This window comes from Centroberyx affinis, unplaced genomic scaffold (genome assembly GCF_046629955.1).
Source record: "Centroberyx affinis isolate AG114_WGS23_722 - 3 ecotype Tasmania unplaced genomic scaffold, CSIRO-AGI_Caff_v1 ptg001484l_1, whole genome shotgun sequence".
Taxonomy (NCBI): Eukaryota; Metazoa; Chordata; class Actinopteri; order Beryciformes; family Berycidae; genus Centroberyx; species Centroberyx affinis.
The window spans coordinates 835119-852744 of record NW_027279951.1 but is presented as its reverse complement, the minus strand read 5'-3'; the positions used below and the strand labels follow the sequence as shown (position 1 = coordinate 852744).

The 17626-nt window shown below is 40.5% G+C and overlaps 1 protein-coding gene across 2 annotated transcripts; it reads left to right on the top strand.

The window, feature by feature from the left end:
- Positions 1-17439, top strand: patz1 (POZ/BTB and AT hook containing zinc finger 1). Of its 2 annotated transcripts, XM_071527002.1 has the most exons (5): positions 1-1001; positions 1035-1370; positions 5090-5153; positions 5323-5494; positions 12815-17439. In XM_071527002.1, the coding sequence occupies exons 1-5, from the start codon at positions 115-117 to the stop codon at positions 13291-13293; spliced, it is 1938 nt and encodes a 645-aa protein (XP_071383103.1). In that variant the 5' UTR covers positions 1-114; the 3' UTR covers positions 13294-17439. The 2 variants fall into 2 exon arrangements, with proteins under 2 accessions (XP_071383103.1, XP_071383102.1); XM_071527001.1 differs by having other exon boundaries at positions 1-1370.
- The last annotated feature ends 187 nt before the right edge of the window (positions 17440-17626 follow it).

Genomic DNA, 17626 nt, shown 5'->3' with positions numbered 1-17626 from the left:
GGCGGTTGATTTTTTTTTTGTAGCTAGCTAACATCAACCGATCGAAACCGCACATATAGCCCTTCGTTTCTCCGACTATTGTTGTAAATACCATTGTTATTGGATGAATTCGGCATGGAGAAAGTAGTGGAGCCGTCTTGGACTTCTTCCTACACCTACCAGGTGAGCAAGCACAGTGCGGAGATGCTACACAACCTCAACATTCAGAGGAAAGATGGAGGCAGGTTTTGCGATGTGATCTTACGCGTCGGTGAGGAGAGCTTCCCTGCCCACAAAGCTGTGCTGGCCGCATGCAGTGAGTATTTTGAGTCGGTCTTCGGCTGTCAGTCGGAGGGCGACGGGGATGCGAAGGAGCTGGAAATGCACACGATCAGTCCTAAAGTTTTTAAAGACATTTTGGACTTCGCCTACACTTCCAGGATTGTAGTACGACTTGAGTGCTTCCCGGAGTTGATGACAGCTGCCAAGTTTCTGCTAATGCGGTCAGTTATTGAGATATGTCAGGAGGTAATTAAACAATCCAATGTACAAATCCTTGTCCCAACCTCACGGGGAGGAGATGCCAGTCTTTTCCAGGCCGCTGGGGCTGCAGAGTTGGGTTTCCCGGTGGCCCAGCAGGACATGGTAAACGGGACGGGCATGTTGGTGAATGGTCAAACCTTTGCTAACAACGGACAAATGCATGTGGATGGCAGTCAAACCACTGGTGCGGTGTTACTGGAAGACGGCAGCGACTCGTCAATGCCAATTCTGCAGCCTGTGGAAGGACTGTCCGTTTCACCGTCCGCTGAAATAACGGGGAACACATTTCATCACGACACTGGCTCTCCGGGGTCGAAGAGAAACAGGGGAAGACCAAAGAAAGCTACAGTCAGTGTGGTGGAGGCTGTACATTTCAATCACGGCACCCATAAAGACAATGGGTTATTTCCTTGTGGGACGTGTGGAAAAGCCTTCACAGAGGCTTCTCGCTTGAAAAACCACGAAGCGCAGCACGGAGCGTCCACGGGCGGTGTAAACAACGTCGGTGACAGCCTGTCCACAGAGGGCGGTATTACATTGATATCGCACCCTCAACCGGGTCTGGTGGAAAACGGCATGCAGTTGCACGGAGGAGTAACGTTAGACAACGGTCGCAAGCGGGAGAGGACCAGGCGACACGTCGGTTGTGACATTTGCGGGAAAGTTTTCCGCGACGTTTACCACCTAAACCGACACAAGCTCTCCCACTCCGGGGAAAAGCCGTACGCCTGCCATGTGTGCGGTCTTCGGTTCAAACGCAAGGACAGGATGTCATACCATGTGCGGTCACACGACGGGTCAGTCGGCAAACCGTATGTGTGCCAAAGCTGTGGGAAAGGTTTTTCCAGGTGAGTTGAGCTCGATTTCCATGCACGGCCTTCTGTAGCTTTTGTTTGGAATAATGGAAACAAAGTCTGTGGCTGAGCTTCCTTTGGGGCTACCAGATGGTCCAGGAGGACTCCCAACATAGTTTTCAATATTGTGTGACACGTGTTCCTCGCTTAGGTACAACTGCGAAGCATCTACATAATGAGATACTTGCAGCCAGTGATGCAGATATCAAGGTAGTACTCATAATCGCAGTTAAGATAACAGAGAATGCATTTCTGAAGTGTCTGAACAGTAAGTCAGATTTTGCAGAGATGGAGTGACCACCACCGCTCCTGCTACTCCTCGATTCCCCTTTCAGTATCCCACTGACAAAATTAGCAAGACCACAGTTCCCACACAAAGCAAAAACTGATGGGACCAGTTAGTTTATAAGTTGCTGTACTCATCCAGATGAAGTCAGCTTTTGCAGTGTTGGACACGCAAATACATTAGTCAGCTACCTTACCACCAGCAACCTGGATTAAGGCTTCAGCTGAAGTGCTGAGACTGATGTGGGCCTAATGTTGAAGAGTTTGAGACAATAGAGAGGACAGGTGCAAAAACCAACCATGACCAGTCATGCTGGTGAGTCAGTGCCACAGATTGAAACAAAGTGGAGTTAGGGAGTATAAAGAGATCGGGTTGTCAACATTTCCATTAATATTAAGACGCCCACTCTCCGTCACCTTTGACTCAGTCTGTCAACTGTTATTTTGATTTTGACACAAGACAAGTGTTGTCATTGACATAAATAGGCTATCTATCTGTTTCTATTAGACAACTGCACAGCCATAAAAAAGTGACTTGATTCCAGTATCATTTGGCTGCAGACCACTCTCCCAGCAGCACTCTCCCATTGGTCCCATTGCTAGCTCACTATCACCATCTGCTGCTTTGGAGGTTAAGCACATTACAAAACACTGAAAAGAATTGAAAAGACCTACTGGTGGAACATCCCCGAAATTGTACATACAAACACACTCTTTTATTGCCATAACTACAAATTATTGTTTATTTCCATTTAAAATGTAACTTGTCTGTCATTCTCATTCCTTCTACTACAAGATCTAAGCATCTGCAATGTATCTTTATGGTCAGGCTTTTGTTCACATAAGCCTGAGAGTGCAGTCTGCACTCATACCCTTCCCTTTGATTCAAGTTCCCAAAATGCTAACAAACCGCAAATTATTTTGATTAGTTGTGATATAAAAAAAAGACAAACACTGTGAGTTTTTGTTTCCCACACGCAGGCAGTTTTCAAAATACCAGGCGGTTGCTGTGCACCTTTCTGCACTATAAATACACGGGGCTCTGCAAATCCATCTATCCAACAGGCTCACAGCTAGGGTGACCTACTCGACAGCGGTAGGGGCTGATGTCCTGGCAACTGACAGCTCATTTGTGTCAACGTCTGCTCAGATTTACATATTCAGATGGGAGTGGAAGGCAGCAATGGCTAACGATACAGCATATGTCCATCAGCCTTTTCTTTCAGGGAAGTGCTGGCAGAATCCTAGGAAGTATAGGGATTTTGTATTAATGCTACCCATCATTTTAATGTCCATACACTAGTACAGTGCTTTTCTGTAACCTGTTAAAAAATGATGCCAGGTTCCACACGTTTATAGAGGCTGTGGCATAAGCTCTCTGTCTGGTGGAAGATAGTGAAATAAAAGCCTTCTTTGGAAAGAAAACATGGATGCTAACCCTGTAACTAGCTCCCAGCTTGATCACCAGCAATGGCAAATATTAGGCTAGCTATTGTATCAAAGTATCCTATATAACTAATGTTACTGATGGTTACCCAGTCTGCATTACTAGGTCACTGTCTGATTAGAGCAGCCAAAGGTTCTACTCGCAATATAATCACACTGGAACGTTCACACACAACTATTAAAACTGCAACTATAAAACTGATATCTTAGCTGATTTTGACATATAAGAAGGAAATGAAAATGGAGTACAAAAGCAAATTTCATGAACATTCACTGCTCAGCTTTGTCATTGGTTGTAAGCCATTGTGCTTATTTAACTCTTGATGAGCCTTTTGCTTGCAGTTGGTTTTAAGAAATCAAATAAGATGTTAACCATAAAACCTCCTGTGAAATGCATTAGTGGGTAATCAAATAATACTCACTTTGTCTATTTAGGTGTCCTGAAAACATTGCAAATGACTCAGTGTACAACACTAAGATCTGAAACTATGGGCTATGTTATTGACTACTGTGGAACCATAGAATGACAATTATAAGCTAAATGGTTTGAATTATCTTGGATAACCTAATTGTATCAAGGCTGTGTTCATCACAAAGTGATGGTCCTCTGACGTATTTTTGGTCTATAAAATCAAGAACGAGGCTAATACTTGTGATATGATTAGGCCTAAGCTTTGTATGTATTCAGATGTCTTTTGATAATGATCACATTTGGGAATAAAACATAGAGCCAATTGATATGTTAACTTTTATGGCCTGTCTTTAGTGATAGTGCATACTGACTAGGGATCCCTAGTATGAGAAATCAAAATCAGATAAATGAAAGAGCATCCAATTTGAGTATGCAGTTCTGAATTGCACTTGCTGTGGGATAGGTCACAGTTTTTGTGGAGCCAGTGTCATGTAGGGCACTGTTGTTGTGAGGCAGTGACACGTAACTCATTGTTTGAGTCTTTGTATGTTGCTGTTGCGTAGGTTGCAGTCAGAGAAGCTCAGGCTACTGTGAGTTGCAGGCAAAGAGCTTTAATCAAACCAGCCACAGGCCGGTGTGTCACAGTCTGCTCAGCCAGTGATGTGAAGGTCACTTAGCTAGTGTGAGCTGCTGTGAATTGCTGCTACATAGTTAACTGTTGCTGTGAGTCACATTGTCCCAGCTTTGTAAACAAAGTCCATACTAATATCACAAGTATGACAGTTATTTTCATGTTGATTAAACAGTTTTCCCTAGCCCCCCACCCCAAATTAACTGTCCCACCTGTCCAACTCCCCTACACCTCTTTACATCATGAGCCCCTTTAATCACAATAATGTCAGTTTCCCAACAAGAAGTGTTACATTCAAAACTGAAAGCTCATTTAACCCAAAGCTTTCACACAAAACAATTCATAACAACTAGGCTATATCAATTAACTGGTATACTGATTAGCGGTAGGTTTGGCTACTGTTACTTGCCCCAAAGTAGGATAATCAAATTTATTCTGCAGATATTTTTGCAGTACTCAATGTCTCTGTTTCTCTTATTGGTTTCCTTTTCTGCTGGATATGACTGCTCTTCTCCTCTGGGCATCTCACTCCTCTTCTCTGTGCTGCTCTAAACTTGTAACAAAAACACTAATTTAATATATAGGCCTAATCTACATGTTGGGGTGCTACAGTTGTGTTTCTGCTGGGATATTCATTAAACATCCAATAGGATAGTAAACACTGGACATGAGTTGGCTGACATTATCACATCCACATACTTTAGATTCATCAGATAAATAACGTGCTAGGTAACCATTTTTTTAGTTTTTGTGTGCAGTTTGTCTTTTCCCCTGCTGAATATTTGCAAATTTTTCTCAGTTAGCGCAGAAGCTTATAGTTGACAAGAGTGGTGATGCATCTGCAACCTTGCTGATAAGAACATGGGTGTCATAGCCACAGCATAGGAAAAAACACCTGGACTTGACATACAGAACAGTTATTTTTCTTTTTCTTTCCAGACCAGACCACCTGAACGGACATATCAAACAGGTTCACACGACGGAGAGACCCCACAAGTGCCAGGTGACATTTAGCATCCACCTACAAGAATGAATGTTATGAAAACCCTTTGGTTTTGTTATCATGCAAAACTGGTTGTCCAAGTTTGATCATTGGTAGCAATAAAACAAGATGGCCGGTTTGAATCACAGCATGTGGGAAAGGTGCTGACATGTTGATTTCTCTCTTTCAGATTTGTAATGCCTCTTTTGCTACAAGAGATCGCCTCCGATCACACCTAGCTTGCCATGAGGACAAAATCCCCTGCAAAGTTTGTGGCAAGTTCCTGCGGGCTGCGTATATGACAGACCACCTCAAGAAACACAGTGAAGGAACTCATAACTACTGCGGCATTTGCAACAAAGGTAATCCATGTTTGTTTCATGTGTTATGCATGCCATACACTGCTGTGAGCTCATCTGAACCAACTATATCCCACATCCTCAAAAATATTCAACAGGTGGAGTCATAGATACTCAGAGGTTAAAATGAAAACATGCCATATACTGGCTGGCCCTCTGTAGGCTTATATGAATCTAATGAGGGCCTGAAGCATGGGAGCATGGGTTGGGCGATTGGACAAATGCCTCAGGTAAATTTCCTTGCTGATATTTTGCCGATTTCAAGTATCTTGATATTTGGTCATTTAAAATGTAACCTAGTGCAAGACACTCAGGGTTTTCCACACCAGACCATGACTGTGAAACCCTTACAAGTACAAAACTCCATCATGAGTTGATTTTCATTGAGATCTTTCCTTGTTGAATACAAGGTCTAAATGCAGCATCTGCTGGTTAAAAGCAACATTGCGACCAATGAGAAGCATAGTATTTTGGGAGCATCACATTGTGTGGGCAAAGTTAATAGTTAAAATTTAAGATAACGTTAAAGGCAAAAACTAATTTAATCAAGTTTATTTACTCTTGCATATTAAACAGAAATAGATGAGAAAAAACACACAGTGTGAACATTATTTCTTTACATATTTAGGTTAGTCAGCCACTACTACCTTGACTAACCCGTTTCCCACAGGAAAAATTATGCCCCATTTGATGTAAAATTTATTTAGAGCCAGCACACAAGGTATAAATACCCCTGAGATTTCCCAGAGCCGGGTTGCTGGTTTTGTCCAATTTGAGTGTCTAGTGCTACTGCTTCCTGTTGGGAATTCACCATGACACGGTAACGCTACTTGTTCAGCAGTTTTTTTGTTGACTGCAATGACTTTTACTATAATTTAAAATGTTAAAATTCCCCTTTCTTGTGCATTTAACAGCTGTGTTTCAGTTCAAGTCGTCACACCCACACCATGCACTGTGCGTCTACCTGTCTGGGACAGAGTGGTTGTACAAAATAAAAGATTTTTGCTATCAAGGCTTCGTGGGGTCTGTATGTAAGATGACAAAGTCTATACTGTATACTGCGCACATACTGTATGTGACAGATATGTCTGAGGAGAGGTTTGGGCCAAACTTGGTATAGAAAGTACTGAATTGGTCCTACAGGTGTGATTGTGTAGATTTGACACTGGCTCTGCAAAAATCTATTCTGATGTGTTGTATCTCCTAATCTGACTCAAAGGCAACCTTTTGTTTTCAAATAGTTTCTGTAAACTAGCACCTTATTAATGCAAGATCATGTAATTTAATCATTTTGCACACTTATAATAGCAGATGTCTGCTGTAAGCTCACTTGCACTGTGGAAAAAGCCACAATTTTAACACCTTTGCCTGCAAACTGAAATTGAACTGTATATTCCAACTGTCCAGACACAAGCCTAGCATGAAGTCTGGCAGGGTTGTCTGGTGGTTGAAGAGATCAACTCAGGGCATACAGATGAGTGTTAATATCTGTTGAAGCATTCTCTAGTATGGCGTTGAACCACTACATGCACCAAGGGGGGCTGCGCTCCGACCCCTCTGGTGACGTGTGTGTGAGTTGCATCTATTTGGTTGTCTTAAGAGGTATGCAAAGAAACACGGTTCTGATTACATTGTGTGTAATCTGTGCATCAAGCACTTTTTTTTGGTTTGTAATTTATATTGGTGAATATGGTCACTGTGTTCTTACATAAATTGAATAACGTGCTTTGTTTTGTTTCATGGTCTCTCTGAGAAAGGGGTGGGCAATTATTTTTTATGGAGAATTCACCATGCCATCATGGACCAGATGTTTTTGATTGAAGTCAAGGTTATTTCATGTCTTTCTGTAGCGTAGACCTATATTTAAATTGGATATAGATGTATTTGACCAACAAACACATCCAACATATCTGTGCCAAATATAAACGTCCCTCGAATTTACATATTTGGAAACATCATTCCCCCTTCATGTTGGGCCTTAACAACACTAGTGATCACAGATTTGCTTTGATTCAAATGCTACTTGCCTTAGAGCTTGCTGCCAATTATCAAAATGATTGCCTGAAATGAACAAGGGATAAAGTGAGTGCTCCTTAATTTGATTCGATGGATCATGGCTCATGTTGATAAGGATGTCTCTTAATGGGATATCTGTACTTTCAAACTGGACAGGATCCCATCGTCAGCAGAGGGTAATGCAATCATGAATCTAACAATCAGCATGCAGTCAACAATGATTAAAGATGTTGTTTAGTAGTGGGAAAATGGTAGGGAATTGAAAACCAGTTGAGAACAATACATGATCCTTTAAATTTCAAGTCTACTGAATATGATAATTTTAAAAGTGTACTCACTAAATCTGAAGCATAACATTTGTAACTGTTTTACAGAAATAGATTGTTAAGCCTCTGATCTTCCTTTGCACATTTGGCTTTTTGCCTTTGCTTCATTTCCTGAATGTAATCTTAGATAGCTAATAGTTAATAATAATTATACAAGTTTAAATATTACAATAGATTTTTTTCTGGCAGAAAACCTCTTGACCATTTACATGGGACTTTTGTTTTTGAAAATTCTGTATTCTGTAGCTGGAAATGCTGGATGAAGTAGGACCCACAAGAATTTTAATAGATTTTTATTTTATTTATTTTGTTTTTTTTGCTCAGGACCTGGCATGCTATTAAGGGTAGTAAGGCTTGGTGGGCCAAGCCAGATCTCACCCAGGTCTTCTCTAAAGCATGGGTCAGACCAGAAGACTATTCAAGTCTTGCCTGGTTAAGGCGGTTCAGACTAAACGTTTACTGTCTGGTCAGGAAACTGTTCAGATGAGACAAAGATGTTATTCAAAAACGTTTACCCATTCATCCAGGACGGTTCACTGTAAATGACAAAGTGACATTACTACAAGGATAACATTGATGAAGAATTTTGAGACTTCTTTCACTTAATTTGAAATTGCATAGTAATGTGGATTGATCCACGCATGCTGTCATTTTGAGATTCATTCCTCCAAATGAAACTGTGTAGCAACTTGTGGTACAAGTGGGAGTTGGGAGTATTGCTGATATAAACTCTCTACGTGAGTGGCTGTTGTTGTTAAATGTGACTTCTCTTATGGTTCATCTTCTTTTACTTCCCCCTGTATCTAAACTCCCATTGGCTGTTGCAAGTGTCACTGTCAGATTTCAGTCTTGGTGAGTCTTGTAACGCTTCAAACTCATGTAGTGCTTCACACTACACAAGTCTGACCCCCCACTGGACTACCCCAGGTTCAAATCAGGCTTAGAATCAGTGTTAAAATCATCTAGTCTGACCCATCCTTAAAGCTAAATACAGTGTAGGAGAGACTTTGATTTTGCCTTTTAAAGATGTGCTCTTCATTGGTGAGAGTCAAAATTCAAAGAGAAGGATATTTATCCAACTGCCCTTGGATTAACATCAATATTCCACAGTTATTCTGGTCATCATCAGTATTTCTCACGTTTCCAAACCAACCAGGGTTGACATTGGATAGATGGGTGGTGTTGATCCTTTTGAATGTCTTTGTTTACAGGGGGCCCCTCTCATAGCCAAGGCCTTGAGTGTGTCCAACAACTGCCATGTTGTTTGTTCTTCTCCTGGTCCCAGGTTTCTCCACTGCGTCCTACCTTAAGGTGCATATAAAGACACACCATGGCTCTCCACTGCCCCCCCCTGCCACAGTGCACACCTTCCCTGAGCCAAGGGGGGAACTGCAGATGCACAACGGCACCCCTTACCACACGGGACGCCAGTGCTCAGTGGAAGGCAAGCAGCCGCCCGCCCCACCCCGAACTTTCATGTTTCTGGCTTCCATTTGCTCTGCTGCTTTTTGGGAAACGTGCTGCTGCATCTTTGTCTATGTTTAAAACATAAGCATACATCAACCTCTGCTGCCAAGCTTTTTGCTCATACATCTCCCATTGTGCTACTTTTAGATTTCATCTGCTGGTTGAGTTTCTGTTCGCTATCTGTTGGGGTCCTCTATTCAAAGGGAGTGTTGTAGACAGAACCTCAGTTTGTGGTAGATTACAGGCTGCATGCTTGATATGAAAAGTCAAGTGGCTTGAAGTATTGCACAATTTTAATGAAAGGTTAGCTTTTCTTTAATGATTACTATTCTGTTACTACTAGACAGTTTGTATTCTATAATGCAGGTTAAATAGTCTGCGATGAGGCAGTTAGGCAAATGACAGTATGTCTTGTTCAGCGGAGGGCCATGTCATTGGCTCATGTCAAAGATCAGAATTGCAGAAATGGCTGGTGGAAACCTTTTTATGTTTTAACATCAAATGAATCCTGTTGTTGAAATTCTGTATTCTGTAGTTTTCTTGCTTTAGCACTAAAACTACAGTGGATAATAAATGTAAAGCATGACTATGTCTAATTTGATGAGTTAGAACACTGGAGTCAGTGTGTGCTTACACTATTAATTAGATGTAGGCTTAGCTTTTTTATACCGAAAATAGGTAATTTAATATTATGTTCAGATCTTTGATTGTGATCCCGGCAGACAGTAATTGAAGGAGTTGAAGTGGGCTGTTAGTATTTCATTTTATCTATAGTTGAAAATGCTTCACCGAGGCCTCATGTAGGAACTAGTTGTGCTAGGTCAGTTTTGTTTTATTTATTTTTGTCTGTCTGTTTAGCATGGCCATGGCATTATATAGTTAACAGTTTGTGTTTCTGCTTGGCTGGTCCATCAACAGGTGGTCAACAATGCACTGATGTTGCATGATTGTCCTAATGTGTGCACCATTTGCCCTGGATTCACTGGAACTTTTTTTAGATGTGCCTTTTTTGAGGGTGGGGTGGGGGCAGTAGCATAGAGACAGTGCACAATGACTCATGAACTGCAAGCCACACCCACGATTGGCGAAAACATCATGGGAGAAAATGTTCAGCTTTCTGTCATTCAATTAATAACCGAAACTACCAAATGAACCTACACCATTATGCTAAGTTATGCTGTTAAGCTAACTACCAAACTAAAGTTGGCTTTCAAAATCATTGATTTTATTGAGAGCTCCATCATAGTTGGTTAGAAAAAAGTTTGTGCCCTGAATTGACTAGTTGAAACAATTAGCCACCAAGCAAATCATTACAACTGATCATTCTGTCACTCTTTGTTTACCAAGTCTTAATTTAATAGACATTTCATAGAAGAGCTGCTGCAAGCATCATTAAGAAATGTAATCCTTAGGCTTTGAATGTTTACAGTTATCTTTTTTGTGAACCAAGAACCATAATAGTTGTTTGCCCTGAATATCCACACTGTACAATTTGGGCAGGTTATGGAAGTGTAGTGGAAATAGATGGCTACCCTTATTCCTATCATCATAACTGGCTTCTAGCTGCATCGTCATATTTATCCCCCCTGAGGTATGTTGATGGAGACATGAAGTGAGGCTAGGTCAATATTTGTTTGGAATCCTATGGTCTGTTATGGAAGTTTTGTTCAAATCATTTCAACAAAATGGATACAATTGGGTGAGGGATGATTCAAGCTGAAAAACTGAGTGAAACTGTAGCAGGATATGTGCGTGTTGTTTGCTGGTTCAGCTGTGTAAGTGAATTCCAAAATGAGCTGCAGCATCAGAATAAACCTTTTTCTGAGTCGTAGAACGGGCACTTTAAGTGCACATTACAGTCTGTCAAAAGACTTGATTTTTGGTGTAAATGAAAGACTACCTAATCCGTAGCTAGTTGGTATAGATGCCTATAATGTGAGTGTGGGATGTTCTGAACTGTCTTTCCGGTGGAGCGACTGTTGTAACAGTACAAGACTATGTAAATATCTCATTAAACACTACTCTAGTTTAATAAACTGAGCACTTTTGATTTTTTTCAAATGATGTAGCTCTCAGTTGGTTTTAATGATTTATTTCACGGCAGCAAAAAAAATCATTAAATAAGTTTGAATAGAAAATGATCAGAATATGTTTTACTCCTACAAATGGTGGTGGCCGGGAATGTGTACTGTCCCTATATTTACTGCAGTTTTGACTGTGGTCTTCATTTAGTTTCATGCAATTTTCAAGAGATGAGAACAATGTAGTGTGTGGGCATTATGCTAATTTATCTAGTACAGAGTATGCTTAATCTGTTCTTAATGACTTGCTTGTAATCAGCTATTTTATTTGCCTTTAGTCGGCTTAAGCCTATGATGCTATACTCAAATAGCACACAATTTGTGCAATTTTAACTATTAAATGTGGCTTATTAGTCACACAGATGAGTTACATAGATGAGTTACAACCAGTGTAGTTTTTGCTGTAGTAATTGCTTTTGATAATGAAATAGTTAAGTTGGAAGGTACTGGGGGAAAGGAATGAAATCACAAGTCACTAAGTCCAGGAATTTGCTGTTTGCTGGAAGAGCAAGTGGTAGAGGAAAAAGTTTTAATTCATTGGCAACAATTTTAGTCAGGAATCAGATAGCTGAGAACTTGGATTAATTCAAATATGTCAACTTTTGTAGCTTGTTAGGCCTGACCTTGTTGTTTACAGACAGCATTGAAAACAATAGTGATGAAATGAAGGTAATTCTGTCTGTATGGTTTCCGCTGGCCTGTTATGTCTGTCCCTCCCCCTTCCTTTCTCTCTGGCCGGGTGTTGTGTAGACCTGTGCGCCAGTCGCCAGCTGCTTGTCACCTCGCCTGAGGCAGAGGGTCGCTTTCATGGGCTCTCTGGACACCCAGTTCTTCCCCAGCCTGGCCCTCCAACCTTAGGCCTGCAGCCTGAGCTGCTCTTGGGGAAGTCAGGTGGGGCTCCATATTTCTGGGAGTGTCGCCCTGGCGGGGTGCCTGGCTTCCCCTTCCATGGGCCTCTTGCAGGTCAGTACAGTCCAGCAGGAGGGTGGGTGGGGGCATGGTGCTAGCACAGCCCACTGATTGGATGAGCACAGCAGATTCCTCATTGGACATCGGTCAAATGGATTGGGCTAGATGATTGGAGCTGAGAATTTGACCTCTACAACCAGTTTACTGTAATCACATACTGTATCTGTAATACTGTATCTAATTTTTTTTTTTTTTAATCTGTAAAATCAATTGTCACAATTTTCCCTACTTCTGTTTGGTGCAGCCATTTCAGTATTGTGCCTACTCGCCTAACTTCTGACATTTAAATTTTAAATTGTTGCAGGTGGCAGCCAACTGCTGAAGCTGTAGTTGAGCAACCCTGTTTTATATTGCATTTGTCCTAATTCATGGCTCTCTTTCCTCCCCCTTTCTCTCTCCCTACCCTCCCCTTTCGCTCTCTTTCTCACTCTCCACCCTTCTCGCCCATGCTGTGTTCACCCCAGACGGACAGGAAAATGCCGGGAAATGTCCTCATTTGGAATCTGAAGAATCGGATCCTTCGTTTGGGGACTTGTCAAACGGTGACGAGCTCAAGTCTCCACACAAACCCGATGGGGAGGAGCTCGAGATGCCCTCTTTAGCCTGTAATGGAGCCTCTGCGGTGGCCTTGGGTTCTCCAGAGGGAGCCAAAGCCAAGACGGACCCTGAGAAGAAGTTTGCCTGTGGCACCTGTGGTCAGGCATTCCGCACCAAGTCCTACCTCAACAAGCACCAGCACAGAGTACACAAAGCCCAGAAGGGCCAGGCGGTAACAGGGTCTGGCTTGAGTGAGCTGACCCCCACCCTGACCTCTCCCTTCTCCCCTCAACAGAACATGTCCCTGCTTGAGTCCTTTGGCTTTCAGATAGTCCAGTCTGCTTTTGCCTCTTCACTGGTGGACGCCGAGGCAGGTCAGAGTGGCATGGACTTCGGAGGGAAGTGACATATTTGCTGGGGATTTAGCTCTAGTGAAGCCTCTCATTCTTCGGACAAAGCTGGGTTGCCCAACTGCGATGCTCTGTATTTGGGAATATCTTTGCCTCAGACTACTCTGCTGTTCATTCACTGTGCATCCAATTTCTGTTATTTTTTGTCACAAACTTTGCCATATGATTCCTACGATTTCAGAGTAGGACAAATGTTTGTACGGTGTTAACGATTTTCAGCATAAAGAAATGTCGTGAAGGTTATTTTCCTTAATCTGATCTTTTGAAGTTCAATTAATTTTTATTGGCTTTCATTTGTTTCTGTGTATGTGTAATCATGCTTTCATAGCTACACTTATGTTGATTGACATAAGAGGAATTATTTAATGCATCCTTAGAACAAGTAATCAGTTATTGTCTGTTCGCCCACTTTCATTGAACTGCTAAGATGCGCCTGGGAAACCCACCCTTGGCCATTAGAACATTTTTTTAATGGTTCATATTCTTAGTTGCTCTGAAGGCTGTAAAAATAACTTGTCATTACTTCAGAGCAACAAGAGCAACTATATTTGAAGTTTGTTCTCTGCTGCTTTCAAGAAAAAAACAATGTATTTTTTAAAGGGCAGGGATTAAAATCAGCCTCCAATAATTTGGTAATATTTTTGTTCTGTTGTGTGGACTTTTGATAGCAGTTTTTGCTAAGAATTTACTTGTGAGCGACTTACCACATTCACAACAGACTCACGGCATATTTCATGACTCATTTACGAATGAGCAATTAATTTGTGTAACAGTTTCAACACACATGGCCCCACTATATAAGCCAGTGAGTGGCACTTGTAGTTGTCAAGGACCTTAGTGAGGAAGTTAGATGGAGAAAATGTAAGGTTTGTTTGCTTGTTTGATTGTTTTGCAACAATCAGTTTTAAGTTAAGAAGCACACTGGTTGTTTTTTGGTTTTAAAGTAAATTAACAAAAGCAGAAATGTCATGGCACAATGCTGGTCTGACATAACATAATAATGTTAACAAAAATATGATTTCAACAGTAAAGAATTCAGCTACCTCATAGAAGTAAATAACACCACAGTGCTTTGTTTATCTCAAGTTTAAGGTTAACTCTCATATAATTATCACTTAATTTTGTTCGATTTAAAGAGCAAAATAATCACATTGATAAGTCCCTAGCTAAATGCACTGTGAAAATACAAGAGATTTACCAATTAATCCCACCTATTCTTCTGCACTTGTGCCGTTCAATTTCAGGAATTAGACAAATCGTTAACAGACAACCTGCAGTTTAAAGCCCCAGTTGCTCCACAAATATCTCATATATTTAAACTGAAGATACATGTCTATATTACACCAATGTTTGCAAACAATACAAAAGTAAACACATTTCTATTACATTTTTCACATTCATCTGTCACTGTAAATCATTGTATAAAGAGGCTTGTCAATGTAGGAATGGAAAATTGTCCCAGTGGTAGAAGTAGAGCTACCCGTTTTCCTTATATTTTTATAAAGGCTTGGGCCTTCGAGGACTGTTAATGTGCACCATGCTGGCCTCCTGCAATATTAACAATGTAATATTAAACTGTAGTGATTGTTCAGCAGAGGAGCAGAGCTGGTACACCGATGTAATGATTGAAAAAATGTGCTAAAGAAAGCAGATCTGCTGGCGACACATTTGGATGTGAATAGCCCTCCACAACCTGTTTTTCTATGGGATGATTTGTAAAAATATTTAGCATTCCTACTAATTAGAAAAAGTGCAGAAGAGAGGAGAGGACAGCCATTATTAAAGTGTGATCTATACAATGTACAGGAATATTTTTAAAAATGGTGTTTTCCAGGAGAGACTTGATCGTGTTGCGTTAACATGTAATGAAGACATTTTTTATGAATTTGTCATGAAACATGCCATGAGCTTGTTTGGAATGGGCTTTGTATACCCATTACAATGAAAGTGTTACCAAGTCTTGTTTGTTCACCATTTACATGTTAAATCAATTCTGTATATTGAACAGGGACCAAGTTCAGGTGTGACAATTACGAATTCTGAGAAATGTAGATTATATTTTATTAACTTATTCATGCCCTCTTAGTTTTGTGTACAAAGTGTTTTTTTATATTGTCAAACAAAAATCTTGTGGTTTGCTAATTTTGATAATTTTACATTCTAAATTATGTTAAATAGAGGAGATGTGTGTGTTTGTTAGTGTGTGTTGTGTAACAACTTTTTGATCAGAAGCAGGACTCAGACCGTGTATCGCCTGCATGGAGGAAAGTGGCTTCTTGCAAACTGAAACACCAGCCTCTTGACCAAACCCAATGCAGATTCAAGTAATCAAGTTCACTTTGACTCAACAGTATTTCTTCCTCTTGACTACGCTCCTTCTATTGCTCACTCCCCTCCTGTCAATTTGCTTGTGCTATGCGTGTCTTGTGTTTGCACTAATAGTCACTCAGTCTCAGAGCAAGCTGCCTGTCTGTGTGTCTTGCAGTGAGAATGATGTAGTTCAATCCAAAATGTAAATGAGCAAAACTAATTGCAAGGCCCATATCTTATCAAGACATTCCTGTGACGGAGCAGTCTTCATTGAAATGTGCCCTCAAGTCAACACACATTCGGAGCCGCAAACCCACCTTCCCGCTTTCCTTTGTCTCATTTGACGTCTTGCTCTTCTTCAGGTGCCCTTCACTGCCATCTGACATCCATTGTAATTGATGTGATAGGCCTAATTTTTCAAGATGCTAATTTGTTTAAGTCTTAAATAAGCTCATATGGTAATGTTGTAGCTTCCATGCTGTTATTGACAAGACAAAAATGATGTGTAAAGATCCATTACCTGTAAATTCTTATTCAGTTAGAACAATGAAAATGCTAATTTTTTGGTTTGTACTGAATCAAGGGATTGGGAAAATCTGGACCAATAATGTATAATTTAACTAAATCATTTTGAATCATGTTGACTCCTATTACATCACACACTTTTCTCTGTGCATTGTACAACACGTATCATGATGCAAATCAAATCGGTCTAACAGAGTGGGCGTGGTGTGTGTGGTGATGGGTTTGTAAAAACAGGAGAGTGTATAAGTGCTGAGTAGGCCGTCTGTGTGTGTTTGTCTGTGCTCGATCAGTGTTTCCCAGTTTGTATACTTCTGTTTAATTATTATTTGTGACTAATTTAGTCTGTTAAATTCAGTACATTCCTATATTATTTATGGTTATATTGTGATTGTAACAAGTGTATATACCATTCTTATACACATGCTATAAATATACATATATATATATATGATCCAACCAATATATGATCAATGTTTGTCAATGGTGACCCTGTACATGTATATAATTTTTTTTCTTGTTTGTTATGTGGAGGGATATTAAGTTATGGCCATTTGATTGGAAGCGTCTTCACTGCATGCACAGAGTTGACCTTGTGCTCCGGCTTGGTGTGCCAGTTGAGCTGGGGGCTGAATGTCGATCACTGGTTGGTGGCAGTAGCATCGCTGTTCACTGCACTGTCGCTCTGCTCTGGCAGCGCTCACACTGCCAGCGGCACGACTCGCGTCTCTGACCAATTAGTTCCCTTTTTTGATCCACTCTGCCGTTATTTACTCTTTAGAGGTAATAAAGGGTGTATTGGTGTTTTGTTTTTTCTGGAAGTGGAAGATGCTGTGAGGTAAAACAAAAACAATTTCTCGATACCCAATAACATGCTAGTAAACTCATTCGGTGGTATAATTTGTCTCGCTCATGTTACAGTTACATGGTACTCGAATATAAAAGGTGTTTTCATTGATTATTTAGCCCTAGATTCTGTTTTACTTTATGCTTTTGGTCTGTTGCAAAGTGCCTTCCAAATACTGATTGTGCACAGCAGTGGATTAAAAAAGGTCCTGTTTTCTAAAGGTTAGGTAAAATTGTACAGAGTGACTTGCATTGACACTTTTGTATAAAAAAAAAAAAAAAAGCAAAAAACATGCACACACAGAAGATGTACAATATGTTAACTTGGTATTTTATCATCGTACTCGACAAGATTGTTGTTAAAACATGTGAGTTACATGTTTTGTTATAAAGTCTTTGGACATATTTCAATATAAGCATACTTTTCTATAGATATTTGTTTTTGTACTCTGTTATTGAGTCTCATCTCTGTTGTTGGTACAGAGGTGAGTATCAAATAAAATGCATTTGGAAAAGCTCCTTACATGTTCTCATTTCCTTTATTATTTTGGTGGGTACTAAAACAATGTGATGTTGATATTAAATGACAAAACTAAAACATAACTGAAAATGGATATGGAATCATATTTGTTTAATCTTCGTAACACTGAG